Source organism: Bombus vancouverensis, chromosome 12 (genome assembly GCF_051014615.1).
Source record: "Bombus vancouverensis nearcticus chromosome 12, iyBomVanc1_principal, whole genome shotgun sequence".
NCBI classification, from domain to species: domain Eukaryota; kingdom Metazoa; phylum Arthropoda; class Insecta; order Hymenoptera; family Apidae; genus Bombus; species Bombus vancouverensis.
Window position 1 is genome coordinate 6965253 of NC_134922.1, and position 25575 is coordinate 6990827.

General features: G+C 35.6%; 3 protein-coding genes across 9 annotated transcripts; 1 reads left to right on the forward strand and 2 right to left on the reverse strand.

The window, feature by feature from the left end:
- Positions 1-269: 269 nt before the first annotated feature.
- Positions 270-4725, reverse strand: LOC143303453 (uncharacterized). Its single transcript, XM_076623485.1, has 3 exons — positions 4653-4725; positions 743-1163; positions 270-648 (listed from the first exon to the last, which is right to left on the reverse strand). The coding sequence occupies exon 2, from the start codon at positions 1148-1150 to the stop codon at positions 833-835; it is 318 nt and encodes a 105-aa protein (XP_076479600.1). The 5' UTR covers positions 1151-1163; positions 4653-4725; the 3' UTR covers positions 270-648; positions 743-832.
- LOC117155303 (sodium-dependent nutrient amino acid transporter 1) lies at positions 2195-12061 on the forward strand. 4 transcript variants are annotated; one of them, XM_076623476.1, is made up of 9 exons: positions 2195-2822; positions 4365-4725; positions 6273-6522; positions 6636-7010; positions 7785-7974; positions 8631-8783; positions 9023-9122; positions 10869-11140; positions 11698-12061. In XM_076623476.1, exons 1-9 carry the CDS (start codon positions 2820-2822, stop codon positions 11869-11871), a joined length of 1878 nt encoding a protein of 625 aa, XP_076479591.1. In that variant the 5' UTR covers positions 2195-2819; the 3' UTR covers positions 11872-12061. The 4 variants fall into 4 exon arrangements, with proteins under 4 accessions (XP_076479591.1, XP_033187040.2, XP_076479593.1 ...); XM_033331149.2 differs by having other exon boundaries at positions 2206-2822; positions 8631-8807; XM_076623478.1 differs by lacking the exon at positions 2195-2822 and adding an exon at positions 2866-2960 and having other exon boundaries at positions 8631-8807.
- A 114-nt stretch (positions 12062-12175) lies between these two features.
- Positions 12176-25567, reverse strand: LOC117155304 (sodium-dependent nutrient amino acid transporter 1). Of its 4 annotated transcripts, XM_076623479.1 has the most exons (11): positions 25436-25567; positions 24801-25030; positions 23434-23520; positions 19030-19306; positions 18690-18912; positions 17741-18112; positions 16767-17133; positions 14886-14985; positions 14613-14789; positions 13501-13595; positions 12176-12457 (listed from the first exon to the last, which is right to left on the reverse strand). In XM_076623479.1, the coding sequence occupies exons 2-11, from the start codon at positions 24813-24815 to the stop codon at positions 12311-12313; spliced, it is 1860 nt and encodes a 619-aa protein (XP_076479594.1). In that variant the 5' UTR covers positions 24816-25030; positions 25436-25567; the 3' UTR covers positions 12176-12310. The 4 variants fall into 4 exon arrangements, with proteins under 4 accessions (XP_076479594.1, XP_076479596.1, XP_033187041.1 ...); XM_076623481.1 differs by lacking the exon at positions 24801-25030 and having other exon boundaries at positions 25436-25553; XM_033331150.2 differs by lacking the exon at positions 25436-25567 and having other exon boundaries at positions 24801-25036.
- Between the last annotated feature and the right edge of the window lie 8 nt (positions 25568-25575).

A 25575-nucleotide genomic window follows, 5' to 3' on the forward strand; every position in this document is an offset into this window, starting at 1 on the left:
GTTAATTAATAGCTTAAATGTTGTTAATTAATAGTTTAAATGTAATAAATTAATGGTGTGAATCTTACAAATTAATAATTGAATTGTTCATAAGAAAAAGTTTTCTTTTAATCTTTACGTTTCGGCATTTCAACGAGGAATGATTCGCGCGCGACTCGAATGTTCCTTTTATAGGTCATGTTTATTTTTCACAACATTGCGCATGATTGATCGCACGGTAACGATTATTGTCGATGTTATGGTAAATGATTCCTTTATTACAATCCAACTGAATTTAATAATTTTCCAATTTTTATTGTAAATTTAAGCTATTAATAATTTATTACAATCACGATAATTATAATTTTTCTATTTTTCATTAGCTGAAACAAAATTTACCCTTCTATGTTATTAATTTTTAACTTAGAACTGTCTTAAATGTATATAGTAAATGCCACTTTATGACAAGAATATCCATTTTATATCAAAAACTCAAGCAGCCCAATATTCTTGAAATACAGATTTTGATTGGAGTCAACTAATTAAAACTTGTCTTTAGGAAATTTCTAATTCTTCATCGTTTACAAAGGTCCAATCGTCGAAAAATCCCTCTTCTTCTTCTTCTTCTTCACCCTGCGACAACACCGATACTTCCTCTTCCTCGCCCTTCTTTCATAATAAATCCATAAATCAATTTTTGAAAACGTACATTTTTTATGAAAACAATTTTTATAAAAACACAAGAATTGCACGTTGCACTCACCTGTAGCTTGGTTCGTTCCCTTTCGATCATTAATTCCAATTCGAATTCTTTCTTTCTGGTCTCCCTTTCCTCACAGATCTAAAATTTACGTTAATAAACTTTTCCACAGATGCATTTATCACGAATCTTACAATCTCTTAGCTTTTGTGTTTCAAAGTATTTAACTTTATAATTCAAGAGCCAATGTCCAAGATATTCGACAGGGTCGAAAGGTTTCCTTGTAATTATATCACGAAGAGCATGTGCCAAAGGTTTGCTAAGCAAGTGTTTCAAGTAAACACTGTCCGACGATAAATATTCGTTGGATGAAGATGGTAAAGATGCGGAAGAATCGATTTCATGTGGACATTCTGTTTCCCATTCCCACAATTTCCGTAATTCTTCTGTTTCTTCAAGAGTAAAGCCCATCGCGTTTAGAAGCCTATATAGAAAATTGTAGTTTTCTTAAAACGAGGTAAGAACGCTATAAATTAACATAAACAGTTCCCGGCTTCATGGAATTAGTCCATATTTAAATAGATTAAAGCTAATTTGCTAATTCGATAGAAACGATATAGAACAGTTAATATTGAGTTGAATTAAATTAGGTTACCTAGTTTTAAACTATTTAATTTTTATTTAACTTTGGTTTATCATATACGCAAAGTTCTGTTTTATCATACTCTGTTCTATTTCGTTCTATTGGTTGTATAAAATATAAGGTACAAAACGAATAGAAACAAAATCCGCTTTAAAAACGAACGATATCGCTTGAAGGTTAATATGTAAATTTATTCGACCTTCGAAATTCCTCGGTATAGCCAAGTTTTAAAAAAGTATTAATGAAGCTCTGACTCATCGATCTTTCGCGCAAGAATTTCACGATTTCTTCTCGTGGAGCTAAAGTTTCTTCCTGTAAATCATCTTGTGCGAGTCTCTTCGATATTTTCTTCGATTTTTCAATTATTTTCGCGCGTTCTTTGTGGCCAATTTCTCCTAAGAAAGCCTCTCTCGTTTCTTTCGTAGTAATTGCCACATTTTTCAATATTTCATCCGCCTGTTCGCTAGTCTCGTCGAATTTTCCACCTTTCGATTTCTCCAAGTCAGATCGATTCAAACCACGTTCCTCTAGAATTTTTTTCGGCTGATCGCATCGAATTTCAAATAATTAATAACCTAATAAATTTGTATATTTGTATATAGATAGATATATAATACGTCGTTCAGTTTTGATTGCTTTTCATCTTCATCCGACTCCATCGTACTATTCTTCTCAAGGTTATGATTATTTTGCAAAACTATTTTATTTCTTTATACCAACTTCATGGCGCAAGAGGATTAATTCATTTGACTATATATATATATATAATATAAAATTAAAAATTCACTTTCTCCATTTCTCCAACAAAAGATTTTTCCTTATTTCTCCGCGACTTGATCGCTTCATTTACCTTAAAACCAACTACACCTAATTTACAAAACAAATTATCGCTCTCTTACCTGTATTTGTTACCTGTTCGTTACCTAAGACTGTAATGGGCGAAAACCTAACACAAGAATAACAATAACAGCAAGCAAGAATATTAACAATAAGAGGAAATATTAATTTAAAAAAAAAAGGAAGGTCGATTTAAAAAATGTCATCGACCGTGCTAGAAGATCGATTCGTTTAAAATTGCATACATTCTTGTTTCGTGCGATTCCGATAAGCTGTATCTTTCAAGCGGTTACGGGGAAAAGGAAACTTTTCCTTCAGAAGTTTCGACACAATTTCACATTCCTGTTGGATCAGTCGTTATCAGAGCCGCGTGTACGAAACTGCAACGTAATCTATCTGTTAGAATCACAACCGTTTTATCAATCAAGGTTCCTCGAGGTGTTCGTCGGGGGTATAATATCGATATACGTGCAATACCGCGATATAAGAGGAGACGCGTGATGTCGATCGCGGAGAAAATTGAGATCACATTGCCGACGTCTTATTGTCGATTCTCTTTCGTTTCGTTGATTTCAAATTGACATTTTCATTTCATATTATCGTTCCTCGTTCCTTTGTGATATTTCGTTCTGATATTGTGCAGTGAACAGAGAGAACTAAATGGTGAGTGATCGAAGTGTGATTGTTTCCTATTGTCGACATTTATGGGAATTGTAACGGTTGCGAACAGCACATGGGTAGAATTTCGTTTCTTGATAATCAAGTACTTGTTTATGTGATAAATGCAAAAAGAACGAAATAGTAAGTGATCGCATCATGTTTCTTTCTTGTTTTCGATATTTATTGAAAATCTAACGGTCGCGAATAGCACATGGGTAAAAAATTTATTTATTGCTAATTAGCTACCTTTTTGTGTGATAAATGAAAAAAGAACAAAATAATGTGTGATCAATGGTCGTGTTTTCTTTCTATCGTTGATATTTCTGGGAAATATAATAATGATCGTTAAAAATTGGAAATATTAGCCTGTCACTTGTCTTTATCTGATGAATCAGAAAAATTAAAATGGGGGAGAAAATAATGATCCAGGTATCAGTAATAAAATCTTCTGTATTCTCGAAATTACTTCATCTCTTTCCACTGATTCTGATTCCTTCGATTTATCGTTAGTTTTATCGACATTTCGTGATTTGCTATATTTATCGATCGAAAGGTACCGATTATTGAAGTCGAGGCAGGGAGAAATCCACCATACTTACAATTTACCTCATCAGACGTGCAACGAAGAATTGCAAGTAAACGCTAAACATCTTCGCCTATGTTTTACCGGAGCAACACCGGCGATAGCGAGATTTTACTCACGCGATAACGATCGTTCGACGGCCCTAAAGAGCTTAAAATCTAATTCGTCGCTATCTATCGACGGCACGGTTTTATTGCGACCGATTCGCAATTTTACACGATATTTGTTCTTCTATTTGTATATTTGTAGATGATTTTCACGAGTGCTATACGAAACATTTAGAAGTTTCATTGGCGCTATAACGAGACTCGACTATCGTGACTATATTGATGAAATTAGAAAGCAATCTGAAAATGTACGTAGAAGTTTCGACGCACAATTTTCCTGAAGAACAATTTTCAACGTTGCGATAATAATTCCTCGTTTTCCTGATAATACAAATATTTATATTTGTCTCTAAATGCTGCTGCTTTTACACGAATAACTCTATTGTTACAGCATATACGGCGACTGCGTGAAAATATTCTCTACACTTTCTTCGCTGTGTCCACATTCTTTGATTAATTATTTTAATATACAGAGTGGTTGGTAACTGGTGGTATAAATATTTAAATAAATATTTCATAAACTGGTGGTGGAATAACAAATTTTTTTTTTCATTTTTCCATCGAGACAACGATCTACAGTGAGATCCGTCATAACGAGACGCGATAAAGTGCACGCGTACCGAGCCAAAATTCAAAGTCGATTTTCTCGAAAACAGAGCCTCGAACGAAAAATTGTTATTCTATATTTTCGACTTCTTTTTTCGCGTAGAATCAACCCCTTTCCGCTTGTACCACCAGTTACCAATCACCCTGTATAGTCGCTAAATACCATGCTGCATAGAGTACACTGTAACAGAATGCAATAGAGCAACAGTAACTTACACAACGACAACAGTGATTTATAAATCTTTGTAGAATAACGAAGGACATCGAAATCCAGCGTTCTCCATGGACGAAACGGGGAAAACGAAATCACACGAGGGCCCAAGGGAATCGATCGTCAGATGTCCGGAAACCGTGAAAGAAACGGAAGCAAGAAGCACATGGGACAACCAAATAGAGTTCTTAATGTCCTGTATCGCGATATCGATAGGTTTCGGTAATATTTGGAGGTTCCCTTTCACTGCCTATGAAAATGGCGGTGGTGTTTTCTTAATACCCTACATCATCGTTCTTTTCGTCGTTGGCAAACCATTTTATTACCTGGAGGTGATCCTTGGACAGTTCTGTTCGTCCTCGTCGATCAAAGTCTGGAATATTTCGCCTGCGTTTGGTGGTAACTAGATAATTTTAATGATCCGTTATAACTAATCTATTTTCAACGATCATATTTTATTAACATCAAACTAAAGTTATTTTCATTCTCGGCAATCATATTTTATTTATTTTATTATCAGTACGAAGTGAAAAATTTTTATTATATTATACATTATTTTATTTATTATATTATACGTTATATTATTATTATTATATTATAAAAATTTTTATAAACTACAATAGAACCTCTCTTGTTCGAACTGATAGGAAGACGAAATTGTTCGAATAATAGAATTTTCGGATAATAACGATCGCTTCTCTAGTATGAAATTTCATTCATTCAAATACAGATTAAGGTGAATCGATAGTTTCTGTAAATATTTATCGATCTCGTATCTTTCTGGCTGCCAAATCATACAATTTTTTCAACGCAAGTAACTGCATAGAGACCACCTTCTTTTGCTGTTTTCATTCGTGTAAAATCATCATTGTTATCGTTTTTATCGCGATGAAATTATTTCGTTACGTCGGTATATTTCATTTTTCTCTTCCGCTGCCAGCATTAGAGGAACCTACGCGCTTTGGATAATTTTCAATATTTCTTTTTTTGTTTTTTAACGTTTGCCATTCTGGCCTTTCCAACGTGTATTTTTGCTAATTCTGTTGCACCTACAGCAATTTCGAATTTTCCAATCATGTCGTACTTTGTTCCCATAGTTGCAACGCTATTAGTTTCATACCAAGTTCTCATAATTAGAATTCACTGATATAATAAAGGAAAAGAATACATTGCATATGAACATTGATAAAACGTGTACATATTTGAAACGGCATGGTATCCCACTGGGGGTAGCCATCCACATGTTATATTATTATACCACTAAGCTATGATATTTTACCAAATGTCCTACTGGACAAATTGTAAAATGTAAATAAATTGTTGAGAATTGTGGATCTTTGAAGCCGAAATAATGTTATAGGAACATTAAATTTATATTGACAGTTATTACTAAAATAATGATATATTTATTACATGGACGATTCTTTATATATTTATCGATACACACCTGCACGCGTCTCAGCACCTTCTACATCCGACTCTTCATCGACGACTCTTAACCGACTGACTGTTTACATTCCTTTGTTTCGAGACGTTGCGCACACACACATACTTCCACACACTGATATATACATATAAGTATTTCTACTACGCACTTAACTCAGTCCAGCACAGAAAATTACACATATCTCAACATAAATAAAAAAAAAAATATTTGAAAGGGAAAAAGGCATCCGTTACTGGGAAATACCCTCTTCGGATAATAAAACGTCCAGATATTATGATGTTCGGTTAATCGGTGTTCGGATAAGGGCGGCTCTACTGTAATTGAAATTTCTTATCGTAAGATTTCTCTCAATAATTTTTCAATTTCGTTGCTTGTCTCCTATGACGGCGTTTATTACGCCTAGAAGAAAGATCTCAGGTCATAAAACAATAACATTATCAATCGAACAAATAAATAAATGTTATCATCGAATGACTGTACCAAAGAATTATCGTCTTAGGTGTTGGATGGTCGCAATTCTGCTCGAACGTGGCAGTGATGACATATTACAGCTCATTGATGGCTCTCACGCTCTTCTTTTTAATCGCGTCATTCTCAGCGGAATTACCCTGGGCGAAGTGCAGAGAAGAATGGGCTGATTATTGCGTCGATTCCAGCCAAAAGATCGATAGCGAATCGGTCAATGTTAGCATGTTTACTAAATTATTACACGAGAAGGAACGCAGAAGTTCCGCGGAACTCTACTTCCTGTGAGTTACACTACGAAAAGAGGAAAAAAAGAATAAATCGAAAAATAATATAAGAAAGTTGCTGATTTCTTAGTTTTTCTGTTTTCGATCTTTGTTGTCTGTAATAATTCCAGGAAAGTGGTTCTCCAAGAGAAAGATAGTATCGACGATGGAGTTGGACTGCCGGATTGGAAATTAACGTTATGTCTCCTATTTAGCTGGCTTTGCGTTATCCTAATAACGTTCCAGGGTGTGAAAAGTTCAGGAAAAGCTTCGTATTTTCTAGCCATTTTCCCATATATCATCTTATTGAGCCTTCTGATCAGAGCAGTGACCTTGGAAGGCGCTGGAACTGGGATTCTCTTCTTTCTTACTCCGAAATGGTCGAAACTCTTAGAGCCAAGCGTTTGGTACGCGGCTGTCACACAATGTTTCTTCTCCCTTTCCGTCTGCTTCGGCTCTATTATCACTTATTCGTCGCACAACGACTTCAAACATAACGTGTACAGGTAAACGAAGTCATTCATTGTTATTTATTAACCATTTGCACCCAGCTTCTGAGAGGACATCGCAAATCTTAGTTATTTCTAGTTATTTATCTAAGCAAATCTAGTTATTTATAATTAAAGTCGGTCGAAATACCCCTGCGCACGTGCAAACTTCCTTACAGGAACGAAAGGATGTCAGTCTAAACAGCGGAGTGCGCAGGATAGCATAAAATTACACAAGCCCCAACTTTCTAAAAATATGTGTTTCCTTGGAGTTCTGTCTTCGCATTATACGAAGAAACAAATAAAGAAATGAAATATATGGAAATATGCCGAGTGCAAAGGGTTAATTATACCGAAAAATGTTTCACGTAAAAGTTGGATGACTTCAAGGGGGTCGTGTTTCGATGACTTATAAAGTAACCACCGAACTAATAACTTCTCGATACAAGTAGATAAATCAATTTTTATACAGAATCTGCATCTCTGTTCTATCAGAATCTATTGTATTCGAGCTACATCGATTAATGCATTAGAAAACGTACAATTACATTTATAGAACTGAACAAAAAAGGAAACAAAGTTTGCCTCCTCCTAGAGAAAAGCTACAATCAGAAAAGAACATGAGAATTCGTCGCCCTTGAAACTATTCAACTTCTCTCTGAAATTTATTAACACTTCTCAATATAATTAATAGCGTGAAAAATATTTCAGCTTCGACTCTTAGACGACTCGCTATAGTAAACACTATAGTAAAAGCCGAGGAAGAAAAAAATTGTTTTCCTCGTGTTTCAGAGACGCGCTCATAGTAACTAGTGTCGACACTTTAACGAGTTTTATAGCGGGGTGCACGATCTTTGGGATTTTGGGAAATCTGGCTCATGAAATGGGTATGGAGGATATCGACAATGTAGTGAAATCTGGAGCTGGCCTGGCGTTCATCTCTTATCCTGATGCCATTGCAAAGTTCACCTTTGTACCTCAAGTAAACATAAATGAATATATAGTAAAACGAATATTAATAAATAAATATGTTCTACAGTTAGTTAGAACATGTATAGATCTTGAAACAACTAAAAATCTTCCCTCTCGTCCGTTTCCTTCGTTCTATTTCCTTCTAGTATTTTCTCATTCTTTACCGTTTGATGTCCTCGACTAAACAAAATTCATTTCAAAGTATTTCATGTGCTACTTTAGTCCTTCTTAATCTTGTATATGTCGAAGTTGAATGAGAATGTGTACGAAACATCTGTGGTACTCAATCTCATTTTGGAATGGACAGGTAAACATTAATTATATATACAGGATGGTATTAATTATATATACATAACTGATGGTACAAGAAAGAAGTCGAAAATATAGAATAAAAAATTTTTTCTTTTAATTTTTTTTTAATTTTTCCATCTAGACAACGATCTACAGTGAGATCCGTCATAACGAGACGCGATAAAGTGCACGCGTACCGAACGAAAATTCAAAGTTGATTTTCTCGAAAACAAAGCCTCGAACGAAAAATGTTTATTCTATATTTTCGACTTCTTTTCTCGCGTAGAATCACCCCCTTTCCGCTTGTACCGCCAGTTACAAACCACCCTGTATATAAGCTTTAATTTTTACGAAAGATACATTTATCTGTTACAGTTCTTCGCAGTTCTGTTTTTCGTGATGATGTTTGTTCTCGGCGTGGGAAGCATCGTAGGGATGGTGTCAGGAGTAGTGACTTGCTTGAAAGAAAAGCTTCCAAACATGGAAATCTGGAAAATCGTGCTTTCCGTCTGTTCAATGGGATTTGCTGTGAGCACAGTTTACGTTACTCCGGCACGTAATTTACAAATCTTGAAGCTTCTACCGTTTTACCATCTGCCTGTTTCTTTCTTCTTGTTTGAACATAATCTCTCAAACGCTACAGCGGTATTAAAATGGTAATACAATAAAATTGAAATAATCTTCAAGCATTTTGTTACGGCAGATTGTAGAATCGTATTTCTCTTTTGACACTAATCGATCAATGATAATTCGTTAATTCTACACAGGGTGGACAGTTTGTATTGACCTTGGTCGATTACTATGGTACATCGTTCGTCGTGTTCATCTTGGCTTCGTTCGAAATCACTGCCGTAACATGGGTATACGGTTTGTACATGTGTTGTATTTCACGTTGTGTTCTACATTGTTGTATTTTATATCGATCTTACATTTCTACTTTGCATATTCATTCGAAGGTTAAATTGAAATTTTGTTCGTTATATATCCAACTCTCGCGACTTCTACACAAATTTAACAATATTTAAACTTTATCGTATCGTTTAATAATTCCTGACTTTTTTCCTAAAACATGCATACAATATATTTTTCGGTATTTAATTTTAGTTTGCCCTTTTATTTTCTGAGAAAAATTTCTATTCTGCCTTGCCTACCGTGAGCGGTCAAAATATTTTTATTATTCTTCAAACAAATGCAATTAGTACGAAGAAAAGGCTATCTCAAGGTCAAATGACAAACAAAATCAGTAATAACAAATAATAACAGCTATTACACCCGTAATCTTGCCATAAAGACAAGACATATCAATTCAGGCCCATAATAACCCTAAGAAATCGCCATAAAATTTACCATTTTTTACAGTCCATTGTTACAAACATTTTAAAAATCGAGAAGCTTCTTAGGGTTATTACTGATTGCGATAAAACACGGGAGAAGCTTTCCCAACTCCACTCTCGAGTAACCGTTAGTGGAGAAGGCCAATACTCATCAATATTTTTGTATAAATATAATAGATGTAAGTCTCAAACCTGGCAGGACATCAGTTCATAATATTTTGAGGGATATGCATATTATGGAAGAACAAGTAAAGACGCCATTTTATCTTATCATTGATCACCGTACAAGGGATCATATAATAAAATTTTTTTTTATTTATTTATTTAGTCGTTTACATTCACAATTTGTCCGATTTGGACATTTGGTGGAATTTTTTGCCTGTTTGATTATCATGTGAGTGGCTACCCCCAGCGAGGTACCATTTTCGTGTTTGTTAGGTTATGTTCTTTGTGAAATCTGTTGGGCGTTTCCTTTTTAGTCTTCTTTCTATGCTTGATGTGCTATAATAAAATATACGGAAGAAGAAGCGTTTAGAATATTGGGGACTAAGAGGGATATTGCTCTGATATATGCTATATGCTATATAACAAATCTAGATGTCTCATATTTGTGGAATAAAATTTGGAGACCTGCATCTTTTTCAAAAACAATGAACAGGAATGACTTTGCTGAAATTATGAGGTTTATACGTTGAAGTCAACGTTTACGAAGCAATAAATTTACAATGGTATCTACAGTATGGGGCCAATTTACAGAGAACTCACAAAATTGTTATAAACCTGGTGCGTACATTACTTTTGTATAAAGAATCGCGGGAAAAATACCATGCAATAAAGCTATCGACAAGCTCAGATTCGTTACTACAAAAAAACTTGTCAAGTAAAAAATTGTAAAGGTTACAAAATTACGAAAATTTTGCAAATGCATATTTGATAATAAGATAATTTGTAAGAAATACAGCGAAGTTGAAGTAGATATATCTCTATATAAATAAAAGTGTAATTCCATTTAAGTCTATAATTGAAATTGAAGAAATCTTATGAAAGTACGTCATTTTATATACACTTAATTATAAATTAACCATTATCCATGTTAAATCATAAAAACTATTACTTCTTTGATCATTTTAACCGCACACGGTAGGAATAGGTTTAGCGTTAAGGTTTGAAGTAAAGTTTCGCAAAGTGGAAATCTCACAAATTAATAATGAAATAATAAATTTAAAAATAAGGGAAATTAACGAAGTAATCAAGCAAACATCGTGACTTTTTAAAACAGGTATCGAAAATTTCCTAGACGACATCGAATTTATGCTGGACAGAAAAGCAAGTAGTTACTGGAGGATTTGCTGGTTCCTCTTGACACCGTTAATTTTGATATTGATTTTCTTTTACACTGTCGCCACTCTTTCTCCCTTGACTTACGGCGGCAGAGGATATCCTGCTACGGCTCACGCGGCTGGTACAGTCATACTGTGCTTCAGCATTCTTCAAATACCATTCTGGATGATCGTGGAGATGCTGAGAAACAGGAACTTGCCATTATTAAAGGTACTGCATTAAATTCACTTTCACCATCCACATAATTTTCTTCTTTAATTCGTCCTTTTTATTACATATACATATAATATTGTTTTTATAATATGTTTCAGTCATGATTTATGTTTGTAATTTATGTATTAGGTTGTCCCAAAAGTTTCTTTCATTTCATAAGGAAATAATAAATGCACAATATTTTTTGCTTTATATTATTTTATTGAATTATATACGATCCATTTTGTTCCAACAGATTCATACATAAGTTCCAGTAGGATCATACATAATTCAATAAAATAATATTAAACAAAAAATGTCGTGCGTCTATGATTTCCTTATAAAAGAAGAAGGAAGAAACCTTTGGGGCGACCCAATAAAGCCAAGACCAATTTCTCTAAGCCATCAGGCTGAAATAAATAAATATACATGCATACATATACATATATACATAAAATGTAATACAAACTTAGATAAATGTTGTTCGAGATGTTGACTTCAGATAATGAATCATTTCGGCCACTGCTATCATTTTTAATAAGTTTTTACTTTGGCGTGTTGTCTTTCTTTCGTAGAATTTAAGGAAATCTTTTCTGTCAACATCGAAATGGGGACCGATAGAAACCAATTACAGAAAAGCTTGGCTTCGCTTCAAAGAGGAGAAACTAAAAGAGAGAAACGCCAGGACAGAGCCAAGATGGCTTCAATTGATATACACTTTAATTTGTAAGAACGACAGAAAAGATTAGATAGTGATACGAGATCTCTATAGAAACTCCACTGAGTACAATTTTATACTTGCGACGTGTTCCCGCGTTTATATAAGAAATTTCAAAATGCAGAAATGTACAGAATGTAAGAAAATGATATAAATTGTCCAGGGTAGAGTGCTCGTTATATGATTTAATAAACGGAGAAAAATTTCTTTAGTTATGCTAATTCATAGGAATGTAAATTTGCATAAACATCCGCAGTCTAATTATTATATATATGTTATGCTATTTCTCTGCTCTGCTTTTGACGCTCGAGTCTGCAAAGATTACCGAAGCGAGATAAGAATTTAGTATTTATTTGTATAAGCATTTAATATTTATAATACATAATGTGTTCGTTGAATGGACGAAACGTCGTTATTTTCATCGATACGATCGTCAACAAAGAAGATACGGAGAAATCGTGTGCTGACTGTTAATCATCTCCGACCAACAAAGCTACGATTCTCCACCTTTTCTTCTCCAAATTCATCCTCGCTATCCTCTTTGAGTCTTTGAATTCCTTCCATTCCTTAAATTTTACGGGATCCTTAGGTCCCCAATCGGCGCTCGGTTTAAGTATCTACAAGGAGAATATAGAGATAAAAGAAATATTGCAATTTCTCGTAATCCGGTAGAGCATTCCTTATCCGAACACTCGTTATCCGAATATCATAATTTCCCAACGTTTTATTAGACATGATAATATTATATAAGATAATATCAGAAATTAATATTTCCCAGCGGCGGATCCATTTTTCCGTTTCTATAAATATGTACACATTTTATTAGTGTTCATATGTAACTCACATGTGTACACATTTTATTAATGTTCATGTGTGTTCACGTTTTATTAATGTTCATACGTACCGTACTCTTCCCTTTATTAGATTCGGTGAATTCCGATTATAAGAATCTAGTATAATAAATTAATAAATTATAATAAATTAAAAGCGTTGTAAATATCGAAACGAAACACAAGACGTAATTAGAAGGCTCGAAAGCCGTGTAAGTGCAACGGAATTCGTAAGAATACGCGATGTTGGAAAAGCCAGAATCGCAGACAATGAAAAGCAAGAACATGATACTGAAAATTATGCAAGGCAAGTGTACAGTGGCTTAAATTTCCCTAAAACCATTATACATATTTTTTGCTCAAATATTATAATTATTCCATTCTAACGACAGGTTTGCATATGATACCATTTGGCGAAAACTAGAAAAGGGTTTTAATACGATTCACAAAAAGAATTGAAGATAATAATTTTATTTGTGAACACGACCATGGTCCGGTGATTTACACGTCGAGACAGACAGAACTGTAACTACAACGAAAAGAGTATCAAGGTTTTAACATGGCCACCTTGTTTCTCAGTAAATATGGAAACAGTGAAGAAATTTTAAGGAGCGCGTGACTTTATAGAAATTTCACTTTCTTTTTCTTCTATTAAATTATATTCTTAAGTTTCTTTTTTCTATTGTTACGACAGAAGTTGTATATGTCTCTTTTCTATTTTTCTAAAAATGATATCACGCACAAACTTGCCATCAGAATGGGACGATTATAAGATTTTAGCAAAAGATACAGTGGCTTTATGGAGGTTTCCAGTTTCTCTTAATGCTTACGTCCAAATAAGATTTCCCTTCGTTCTTGATCTTACTAACGAACATCCAGATAGGAAGTTGAATCACTCCTAGTCCCAAAATTAACCATCCAGCGACTGGAAAGAGAATTGGAATTTTTATGAAACGAGGTTTAATTGAAATATAGTAGAAATATACGTTTGCCATAAACGATGCACAGAATTTCTATACTTTCATAAACGAATTTCCAAGCTTCTGTAATGTACAGTGCCGTGAATAATTATACACTCAACTCTGTTTTTAGATTTTTCATAATGTTGAAACAACAGTCGACAAGATCATCTGTATAACTTCATATTGCGATATAAAACGAAACCGAAGATACAACAAACAACAATTCTTTCAAAGTTTGGAAGAAAATGAAATTTCCTCTTAAAATTGCGTTTTTCGCTATGAAACAACATAAACTCGATATTAATTTTGTTATGATCTTCATTCAATATTTCCTGGGTTTTTCATTATTTTATATCACTTCTATTAATCTGTTAGGTACGGATTTTATTCATTTTTTAAGCTCAAGGATATTTTCTGTACAGGTAGTGTTTCTCCTAATCGTAAACTTTTCTTCTTAAAATTCCCTATAGATTCTCAATCAGACCCAGATCAAGACTCGATGCTGACCATGGTAATGGTTCTATTCCGAAATCTTAAAAGCACTTTTTCGTAGTGGCGTCTGTCTGTGAATAGGACCATTGTCTTCTTGCCTTCTATTTCAATTATGAAAGGCAATAATTTGCTATATAACATCTCCTGATATCCCACATCGTTCAATTTACTCTTTACAAAATCAATTTCACTTAACATATCCAAGCATGATCAGTATTTTCTTTTTGTTTTAAATATCGAAGAAATAATACCGAAAATGTTGTGTTTGAGTCTACAGTTGTTCGCAGCACTGTATGTTCTGAAAATAAGGATTTTTCTATGCAAGCTCAACTCGCGCTAAAGCTTGTTGAACCTAAGAATTCATAGTCACTTGTTGCATCTTTTTTCTGATAGCACGCGAATCGAGCAGCGATATTCTGAATTTCGATCGACGTAAAATAAAAAAATGTTAGCGTCAAGGATGTTCTACCCTGTAGAATTTGTCGTACCATAGGCAGAAGTCGGATAATATTCGTCGTTGTACGTGATCGGCGTGAGTTCAGAAAGGAAATAAATAAGAATCGAGAGAAGCGTCAATGGAGTTAGGTAATACCAGCAGAATCTCCAGTAAAACGAAGGTCTGCTTCCCACCATAAATTCTATATCGTCTAGAAGATTGTCGACGCCTGTAAGAAAAGTGATACTAATAAGTGAAATGACCGATGATTGCTCCAAGTGTTTCTTATAAAGTGGAAAAGATTATAAAGGAGACGAAGAATTACCGTACACCCAAGAAATAGCGATAATCTCGAAACAAGCGAGAAACACTATAATAAACGTGCCTCCGAAGTAGTCTACCAAGTTCAAAACGTATTGACCACCCTGGAAAGAAATTCGATTAAATCAAATTAAATGCTCTAACAAGTTCTTCCTTCGAACCAAGTCGATCAAAACAGACTTGCTTCTATCTGATATTGGAGAAATATGTTCGATGAAAATTTTTTTTTTTTTTTATTATTTAATTCGTACTTTACCATTTGTCCAGCTGAACATTTGGTAAATTTTTCTAACTTAACTGCTAAATAACATGTGGGTGGCTACCCCCAGCGGGGTACCATCATCGTGTAGTTCGATGAAAATGGCAATATAGTTGAAAGAAGAATATTTTCTCAGGATCGTATCTGTCGAAGGGTAACTGAAGATATTCAGAACGTCTTAAAATTTACGAACATATTTTAACTTTCGCTAAAATCGCAGTATTGTATATAAACGGCGAAATGTGATTACTTTTTACGCATGACGAGTATACTCGTCAAAAACAGCTAGCTGGTTAATTGCCAGCGTTTTACAACAGAGAAAGAAACGAAAGAGGGGAAAGTTTTATAGCTTTCTATGACCAGTATAATGGCGCGTATCATTTCCTTTATATTTGCAATATTTTTCAAGAAACAAAGATTCCCTTCGACTTTTTCAATAGAGTGTTTTCATAGAATTTGATGCCGAATGTTTTATGTATTTAAAGAATTATTTCGAGTATTACGTGCCAGTGTGTGTTTGAACGTACATTGTGTTTTCACGAGTTCTAATGTTCAATAGCATCTTATTGCACGCGAATGCACATCTCAATTCGATGAATAATACTTTTCATAGCTATTGCTAATATTTACCGAGATGTTAATATACATGCTTGAATATCGTGATCCAATTGTGAATAACAACAGAAGATTAGTCAGGAATAACGTGCTTGGTCGTGTCAATAAGAAACACTTGTAAACACATTGACACGTAATACTCGAAATAATTCTCTCGTTATTGATCTTGCGTGACAAGGGTGAAATGGTCGAGACACGCGCTTTCATCCAATTATCGTGCAAATCGTAACTGTCCCGAGCAAATCATACTGATACATCGCTTTTTAACATCCTCCTTCGTTACGTGTCCCCAATCTGTTGGAATAACGATTATATTTTGGCAAGTAGAATTTAAATTCGTGGCGACAAATTATATACTTTCCGTCGTTGATTATGACATGAAAGTAATGAATATCCAAAGGTGGACGAATGAAGTATCGAAAGAAGCAGATTATAATTTCAGTCTAATTTCATCTGATAATGATAATATCTTGCATAGGATGTGCCGATGCGAGCCCAGTTTGAGTTACTCTTATCAGACAGATACGTTTGTCTCTTTTTTTTATATTTATTAAAATTTACAATCAATTCTCGCATTGAGAATTTTCAGTAATTTTTCTGGCGTGGCGCAGTGACAAGGCTAATTATTTATAATAAGTTAATACTTATTATAGACAAGTATAATTTGTAAGTAAGTATTATAAATAAGTAAATATTACTTAATTTAAATAACTAATTGAATCTAGCCTTTAGGTCCAGCGGGTAGTGTCTCTTCAGCCTGCGGATACGTTTCTGAGAGAATGTTCTTCTTTTCGTAGATATAGAATGCCTTTTCGGCATATAGAAACATATAGAAACATAGGAAAGACCTAATTGACTACATTGCGACGATAAAATGTCGTCAGTAGAGCCGAGGAATTTGTAATCGTGGTAAAGAAATTTCGTATATGTCGCCGATCTGCTTGAACGATGATATGGATCTATATTATAAATCGCTGCAATTTAAATAAATACTTTGCACGGGACACTTACTCTCGTGCAATAAACGATTCCAACGAGGAAACCGGCCGATGAAACGCCAGCAGCGATCTTCCAGTTTTTGATATTTGGAAATCTGTCCTTGATAACGCTGTTGATGACTGCAGTGAATGCCACGGTGGTACCAATCCCCAAGATAAATAGCATCAAGAAGAAGAGCACGGCAAATAATTGTGGGACCACGGTAAATTTCGCCAGAGCTTCCGGATAAGAGATGAAAGCTAAGCCTGTTCCGGCACGAACTACGGTGCTTATGTCTTTTCTGCCAGATTCGTGGGCGAGATTGCCTAGAATCCCGAAAATGGTACATCCTGCGATCAGGCTCGTGCCAAAGTCCATGATCGTAACCACTGTACAATCTCTGAAAAAAAATTTCCTTTTTACATCTCTGGTGCGGAAAACTTGCGACCTACGAGCCGCAACTTTTGTCTTCTTAAACCGGTTTCATCATCAATTGGAAACGAAGCTTCGGAATTTTTGAACTGTAGTATCGATATTTAGTATAGTATCAATATTTCGCGATCGTGCAAATTTGTGAAATTCGTGGCGATCTCTTTATTTTTGTAAATTTGTCGATCTTCCAATTTCAAAGGTCTCGAGTTCCTGAATTTTAGAATTTTCAAGCTTCCTTCACATTTGCATTGCCAAATCTTTTAATTTTCAAAACTTTCGAATTTCCTATAATTTCACGAATTCTCCATTTTCCTAATTTCCAAACATTTCTATTTCCGAACTTCCAATGTTTCTAATGTTCATGTTCTTAAATTATTGACTTCTTGAACCTACGAATTCGTCCACTTCATCGATCGATCAATATCCAATTGAAAATGAGCTCTGTATTAATGAATCGCACGATCAGACAGATATTTCGGAATATCGTATGTATCGACAAAAAGATTGACGCGTTATTTTACATCAATGTAGATATTATCTAGGATCAGATAAAATGTTGAACGATTTGGAATTACCTCAATACGTTATGGTCGAAGCGATTGTAGGAGGAATACATGATAACAGCCCCGAAACAAACTCCAAGAGAGAAAAAGGATTGGGTCACGGCTGCGTACCATACCGATGGATCGAAGATCTTTTCCCAGGTTGGTTTGAAGAGGAATATTATTCCATCTACAGCTCCTTCCAAGGTAACTGCTCTTATTAAAAGACTTATCATGATCACGTATGGAAATAAGGCGAGGAAATACGCTGCTTTTCCGCTACTCTTCACACCGTTGCTCAGCACTATGAAAACGAACATCCAGCTGGCGAACAGAGATAGAACCAATTTCCAAGATGGATATCCCAGTCCCTCTAGTATTCCAACTTCGTTAAGAACCACTTTCCTATATGAACGAAGAAGCGGAGAATCGATTTTAATAAGTTTAATAAAATTAATTCTAATTTTTAAATTTAATAAAATTCATTTTTATTTATAGTATTTTGTGATGATGTTTTTAAGCCTGCCAGCTTTACCTTATTACGTAATTAAGGCGAAGAAAACTTTGTTTTTTAATAGTACAAGTTTAGTAGAATTTTGAAAAAAATGATTCAAATTTTTCAATTTCAATTAGATTAATTTCTACGGTATTTTGTAATGATATTCTTCATTACAGTTTCGTTAACGACTACTTTATTAGGTGATTAAGGGAAAGAAATTCTTTCGATAGAATTAACTCTAATTTTTGAATCTAATAAAATCAAACTTTGCTGTTGACGATATTAATTTAATAATATGACGATCTTGTAGTACTCGTTGTGGAGGAATAATTGGTGGGAGATTAAATTAGTCAAAGTGAAAATTTATTAATAAATATGATGTTCCTTGATCACTCACCGAAAATACCACTAAGCTATAATATTTTACCAAATGTCCTACTGGACAAATTGTAAAATTCAAATAAATAAATAAAAAAAACTCACCGAAAGTATAAGTCAGCAGAGCTGCTCTTGCTGCTAATATTTGCCACTATTTCCCTGTCAGTTGGAGCGCTGTCGAAGCAGATATCTTTCCATTCTTCCCAGCAAAAGGACCAAGGAAGAACTGATTGAAAACTAGCCAATAAATAATATACCGCCAGTGCCATCAGAGAACAATAATACGTAACTACTAAGAAAACGGAAATCGTCACACCATAACCGATGCCTGAAAACAGCAAATTAAACATCACTGCGACTCTAGACTTATTATTAGAATTGTAACTGGAGCAAAATGGTCTCAAGTTGTTCGCATTCGAATAACTCGATTTATCTGAGGATATACCTCTGAAAGCAGGTGAAATGGACCAAACTTGTACACAAGACCTGCTGCTAAATTGCCCTAACGTCATCTCCAGGTAATAGATTGGTTTCCCGATAATAAACAGAACAATGATGTATGGCACGAGGAATGCACCACCACCATTTTGATAGGCAGTGTAAGGAAACCTCCAAACATTTCCCAGGCCAACGGAAAACGCGACACAGGACATTAAAAATTCGATTTTGTTATCCCATTGAGCTCTCTCAGTTTCTCCCGCTTCGACTGTGACTGTCGTCGACTGAAAAGGTATATGTGATCGGATTAAAGTTTTCCTAGAAGTTTGTAAAACAAATTTATAGAATAAATGTACAGAATTCTTAATAGGCAACATTAATAATGATTAAATAAGAATTCTTCCAGAAATATAAAATAATATTGTTGTTACGTCGGACGACCCTCTACCTAGATCAGGCCATACACCGCGGACCAGACGGGAACCAGAAGTCCGCTCATCCTTACTGCGTACTCTCAATAGTCTTAAGGACTCATCATAAATCCCAGTAATTTGCTAGCTAAGGTCCTTCAGACCGAACAAATATTTTTTTTCTAAATCACTTTCTAAAGACTATTGTTTACTACGGCTTGACAAGGGAAAGTTAGTTTTTCTCACGTACGATGCTTCCTACTAACAACATTCTATCGAGGGCGGCTGAGACCCTTCCTAGTCCACCAACCTTCGTTTATCCAATCAGAAGCAATGTATACTGCCCTGACTTTGCTGACCAAAATGTCATGAACAAATCCGATGGTCCCGTGCGCTAGACACACCCATCGCTAGCTTTCCTCCGACACAGCATCGTCACACAACTTTACTTCTTCTACACTACTAGAAAAGTCAACTTTACTTAGTCTAAGCACGAAAGGTCTAACTCACATCATCTATCTAAGTCGGTCCTCGGGATTACCGAACATTCGCTTCCTGTATTAAGTATCCTCTAGTGCTATGTCCACTAACATACTAAGTTCAACTATAAGAGCCTTGCTCTATTGTACATATCTATCTTATCTTCGTGCGACAAATTGTCATCTACGAATTATAGCTACTCAACAATGTACATCATAAGTGTTGGAAATAAAACCTTGTAACCCTGTGAATCACAGTGTTATATCAGCTTAATCACCCCTATTATCTTAACGGAAATCAGGGGATCGATCAACTCGTGGTGTCGATTATTATAATCGTAACGGGAATTTACGACTCCCGTTGACGTCTCTCCTCGCGACTGCGTCTCCCCGCGATTGGTCGAAATTACATGGTCCTTCGAGCCGGATTACGTGCCAACGAAACGTGCATCTACAAGTGATCACACAGTGCCACGTGTCTACATCAAACCAGCAGCGGGAGTGATATCACTACAGCGAAGCCAGTGACGTCAGGCATGTCACCTTCGAAAGGGCACAACCAACCGAGAGGCCGTCGGAAAGAAACACCATCGTCGCCCTCCCATGCAAGGTGACTTCACGCCGCACGGTAACGAGTAGCAACCGATATCAGGACCAACGTTCGTTTCACAACAAGGTAAGCTCGTTCCTTCTATTGACAATCGTCTATCCGTTGCAACGATGGCAAGCGACGACCAACACTTGGCCACTGAGCCCATAGATCACTGCATCGGACAAGTCTCTGATTTTGCCTTTTGCGGAAAATTAGACCACGCTGGTCCAACTACCAAGCATCATCAAGAAGGCGCGACACGGGGGTCAGCGGGGGGAGCCCTGTCCCCCAATCAACCATAGACCTCCTTCACACCTCCACGCGCATCTACATGTGAATTTCACTTGCTTTTGTGAAATCGACGAGATGTATAACGACACCTCGTTACATGTATAACGACAGATTCGTAAAGATTAATGTCTGCGACATCTCGTCGCCTGGTGAGGTTTTCTCACTCTGCTCGTCCAGAGAATCGTGAGGTGTTGTCTTCAAGGCGCGTGTAGGCGATGAATCGCGCATGTCATGCAGCGAGTTCCGCGTGTCAGGGGACGGTATCGTCGCTAGATTCGACGCGATATTTTCCGTCGGCGGAGTATGATCGCCGTTGTCCTGCACGGGATTGAGTTCCTTCTGGTCCAGGGTATCTTGAGCGGTTGGCAGATTCAAGACGTTTTGTGGCGTTGAATCAGATTGTTGCGATGCTGACGATGTGAACGTGGTCGTCGTCAGGTCGCGTATAGGTGACACGTTGTGAGTGTCACGCGATGAGCTCCGCATATCGTGCCACAGGATCGGCGTTCGAGTCGATGCGATATTCTCCGTTGGCTCGGTTTTCGCTCATGAATCGCGTGTTTTTGGTGTCGAAGGGGTTGTCGATGGTAGTTGGTCAAGGAGGTCTAGGATCCGTGTGTCAATCTCATTATACTCCTGCGTTAAGGAGACTACACAATCAGCTTCCTCCTGATCTAAGGCTTCTAATTCGTCTTGAACCGTGATTATCTTCCTCCATTTATCTAAGCTTCCGTCAAAGGTAGGGAGCCGAAGATCTGGTAATTTAATCGCTGTCGGATTCGAGATTGCGGATGATGCACCGGTTGGAAGGTCTATCGATGTCGACGGCGATGCTGCTTGTGCGTTCCTTAGAAGATGTTGTAACTTTATGTCTACCGCGACATACTGATCCCTTATTTCGAAGCCGCGCGCTTGCTCCTCCTCGTCTAATACTTCTAACTCGAGTTGGGTGGCTTCGAATTGACTCGCAGCTTCGGTTAGTTGTTTCTCGTAGCTCGTTAATAAGGAATTTTGCTGACGACCGGATTGTTCGTATTCGTCCAGTCGGTTCGATACATATGTGAATCAGCCGCTACAATAGCCTCGTCTCCGACACAAGGAGATGAGTTGGTCTTCGCTTGCCATCGTTGCAATGGATAGACGATTGGCAATAGAAGGAACGAGCTTACCTTTTTGTGAAACGGACGTTGGTCATGATATCGGTTGCTACTCGTTACCGTGCGGCGTGAAGTCACCTTGCATGGGAGGGCGACGATGGTGTTCCTTTCCGACGACCTCTCGGTTGGTTGTGCTTTTTCGAAGGAGACACGCCTGACGTCACTGGCTTCGCTGTAGTGATAACAATTATCTTGTATCGCATATCTCGATTTCGTAGGATGTACGATTGTAAAGATAATTGTAAGGCGTAATTCTTCTGATTTCTATTAAGTCGCTGTTATTATTATTATCAGTACTTGAATGCTAGAATTGGATTAAAGTCTTCCTGAATGCTTACTAATGGAATTCTCAATTAATAACTAAAATACTATATGATATAATGTTATTCTATATTATTATTTAACAATATTGGTCAGTATAGATTGCCAATCAAATGGTACATAGTAGTATAATTTATTTTCATCCATCCGGTCATAAAAGGAACTCGATTCTCAATTATTTTCCCTATTGTCTTGCATTCTCGCTTATTCATAGTACACGCGTATCCATTCACACGCTCGCACGCACGCACACACACGCACACACAGTGAACCTTATTTTGCTCTTATTTTTCTATCACGTATATCTGCTGTTTATCATGGAACTAACTATTAACTATTATATATGTCTACTATATTCAAGTAATAGTAAATAATTCTAAGCCAACCGCTTTCCTTTTTCAAAACTATTGAGCCGAAAAATAAAAATGAAATAAATAGTAGAAAATAATAATAATAATAATAAATCAGAATTCTCTCGAAAGCATAAATGAAATATTTTATATTTGGATAATAATGTTCGTTATTGTTATCAAATATTTTAACAAATGCAGTGTTATTTTTAAAAATTGGAATCTTTCAATCCCTACTAACAATAGATACATCGCTCGCTCAATTTACATCTGACACTTTTTATACGCGCGATCTTAATTAATACGTGGCCAGGAAATATATTCTCCTGGAAGTCCAAACATTCAACGAGCCTGAAAATTTCAACAAGATTTAATAAAACGTTGCAGCGAATATCGGGAAATTTATGAGAGCTTAATAAAGGAAAAGATCGAGGGCAAATCATCCGAACAAATTAACGTTAGCAATGAAAATAACGTGGAACTTCCAAATTATTTAAGCGACGAAGATAATACGCTTGTGCCAATCAAAAAGAATACGTTGAATGTTTTGAATTACAGTAGCGATAGTGACGTCGAATAAAATTTACTTTTGTTTTCGGGACGTCGTTACTGCTTTTTTGTTGTTAAGCTATTTCAAATAAATTGTATTTCTAAAACTTATTTGTACTACCTCTTATTTCCAATATTCTTCTTTTATACTGACAGATTTTATTTACGCGATTTTCATTCGCGTAAAACAAATTCACGTGCAACGGATACCGCGCTTGAGGAACGAGTGTACCATACCAAATAATGTGAAAGCAAAACTTACCCCATTCTCCAGCGGTTTCTCGCTTCCAGATATCATAGAAAGCCTATAGGAACCTTCCACGCCATCGTTGTTGTCGATGAAGTGGTTCTACAAACAACAAGCAATCTCAATCATCTTTCAGTCATTATTTTACAATTTTCAACGATTGCAATTAAAGTCTATAGACTTTTCAATTACTCTGCCCGTTTATGTAACCCCGTAACCGCAATATATCAACGAATATTTCGACTTCGCGCGAACGTTCCGTGACTAACGAATAATTACAGTCAGATATAAATCCGATAGCGGAGAGGATCCCGAATAAAAAAACGCCGCGTTTCGTCGGCAATTCCATCGATTAATGATAAAAGCAAACAACAATTTCATTTCTCATCTTCCGAATGATTTCGTTCCTTCGTTTTCCTTACAGATTAACGAAAGTGTAGTAACTTTCTTAAATATAAAATATACACAGTGGGATAGTTATAAATAGATATTTCTAACAATTCAGCTGGTACTATTTTTTTGTTTACACAGATTTCAGGTACGTTATTGAGGAAATAAAATTCTAGGAATATTACTGTTTCGCCAGAATGTTTGATTCGATGACACGGTAATATTAATTTTGAAATAGTGCACTATTTATGTAGGCGAGTACATACCTAAGCGAGTCATGAAAACGAAATCTTTTCATTTACAAAAATTGTTGAATATTTATTTATTATTCGGCAGAACAAGTATCTTTTATTCGTATCTTTTATGTGATGTCTTTGACGAACAAATAGAATCGCAAGATAGAAACATAGAAAGATAGAAACTAAGCAGAGATTAGTCGGACGAAAGGAAGTTTTCTACGATTCCGAAATTTTTATAGACTTCTAATATATTTTAAGCTTAAATCGAGATAATTCGAGGTTGAATAGCATAGTCGTGCGTATGAACCAGTTAAGACGTATAATAGAAAGATTTACAACTGCAATTTAGATTAGACTGCTATGAGCTGTTCCTATGTTTCCAATAACGAATTATAGAATATTGTGCGCATTCATCGAGCTTCAACTTTCTGTGTATCAATAACAATAATAATATCAAAGTCAACAGTAATGGAACATATAAAATCGAAATCATCTCCTCCAGAAGATTGGCGATTTATACTATTTTTTTTTCTTACTCCTCTGCAAAATATTTCTTATTTTATGAAATAAAGTTCGCGAAATAATTCTACGAAGGCAAAGTCTACGTAAAATTTTTAAATCTTAAATTACGTGAAATAAAACCTGTGCGAATTTTTCTGTTAAGTTTATCCAATAACGAACTTTCCTCCCCCTTTTTTTTGGTTTTCGTTTGTATCACATTCACGTAATCACGATCAAATGAAAATTACGAACCTTTGTGCAACGCATAATCACTCCTGCACGCGGTTAGACTGTACGAATCGTTGCCAAGTGATCTAAGCGCGATCTTTGCGAGGCAAGAGCATTTGGAAGACTGATCGACGACTCTGTTCACTCTCATAAAAGTGTGTCGTGAGAAATCATGAAAAACACAGCCATATAACATTGTAGCAGCATTTTTCCAAATTCGATTCCTCGCACATTCCTCGACTATCTTTTTAATACTAAAAAAAAATTCGCTCTATGATTCTAGTTTTTTATCCTGATTATAATTTCATAAAGAGGAGAAGAAAAATTTCACTCTATAATCTTAGCTTTTTATTCCTTCTACGATTATGTAACAATCCGTAATCAAAAAATTACCATTTTCCACCGTTCTATGATTTCATTTGTTCCGCGTAAATTTCCACGTAAATAAACTTTTTTTACTAACTCGTGTTATCCAAATTTAATCAAACGGTAGATGTCCAGGATCTCGTAATTTTAACGCGTATAACTTACCGTATGAAATTCTATTAAAATTGAGATCTCCACATAATTCAAAAGTCCCGTTAAACTCTTACTTTTCAAATTTAATTAAACGAGCGAGTTCAGGATTTTGTAATCTTAGTACACCATTAGTAGCTTACCATACGGAATTATATCAAAACTAGATCTTCCGCCTAAATACAAAATTCTATCGAACCATTGTTTCTCAAATTTAATCGAACTGAAACCCTAATGAAATGTTTCAAATTCAGTCGATGGGTGTCTAGAAGCCAAAAGATCT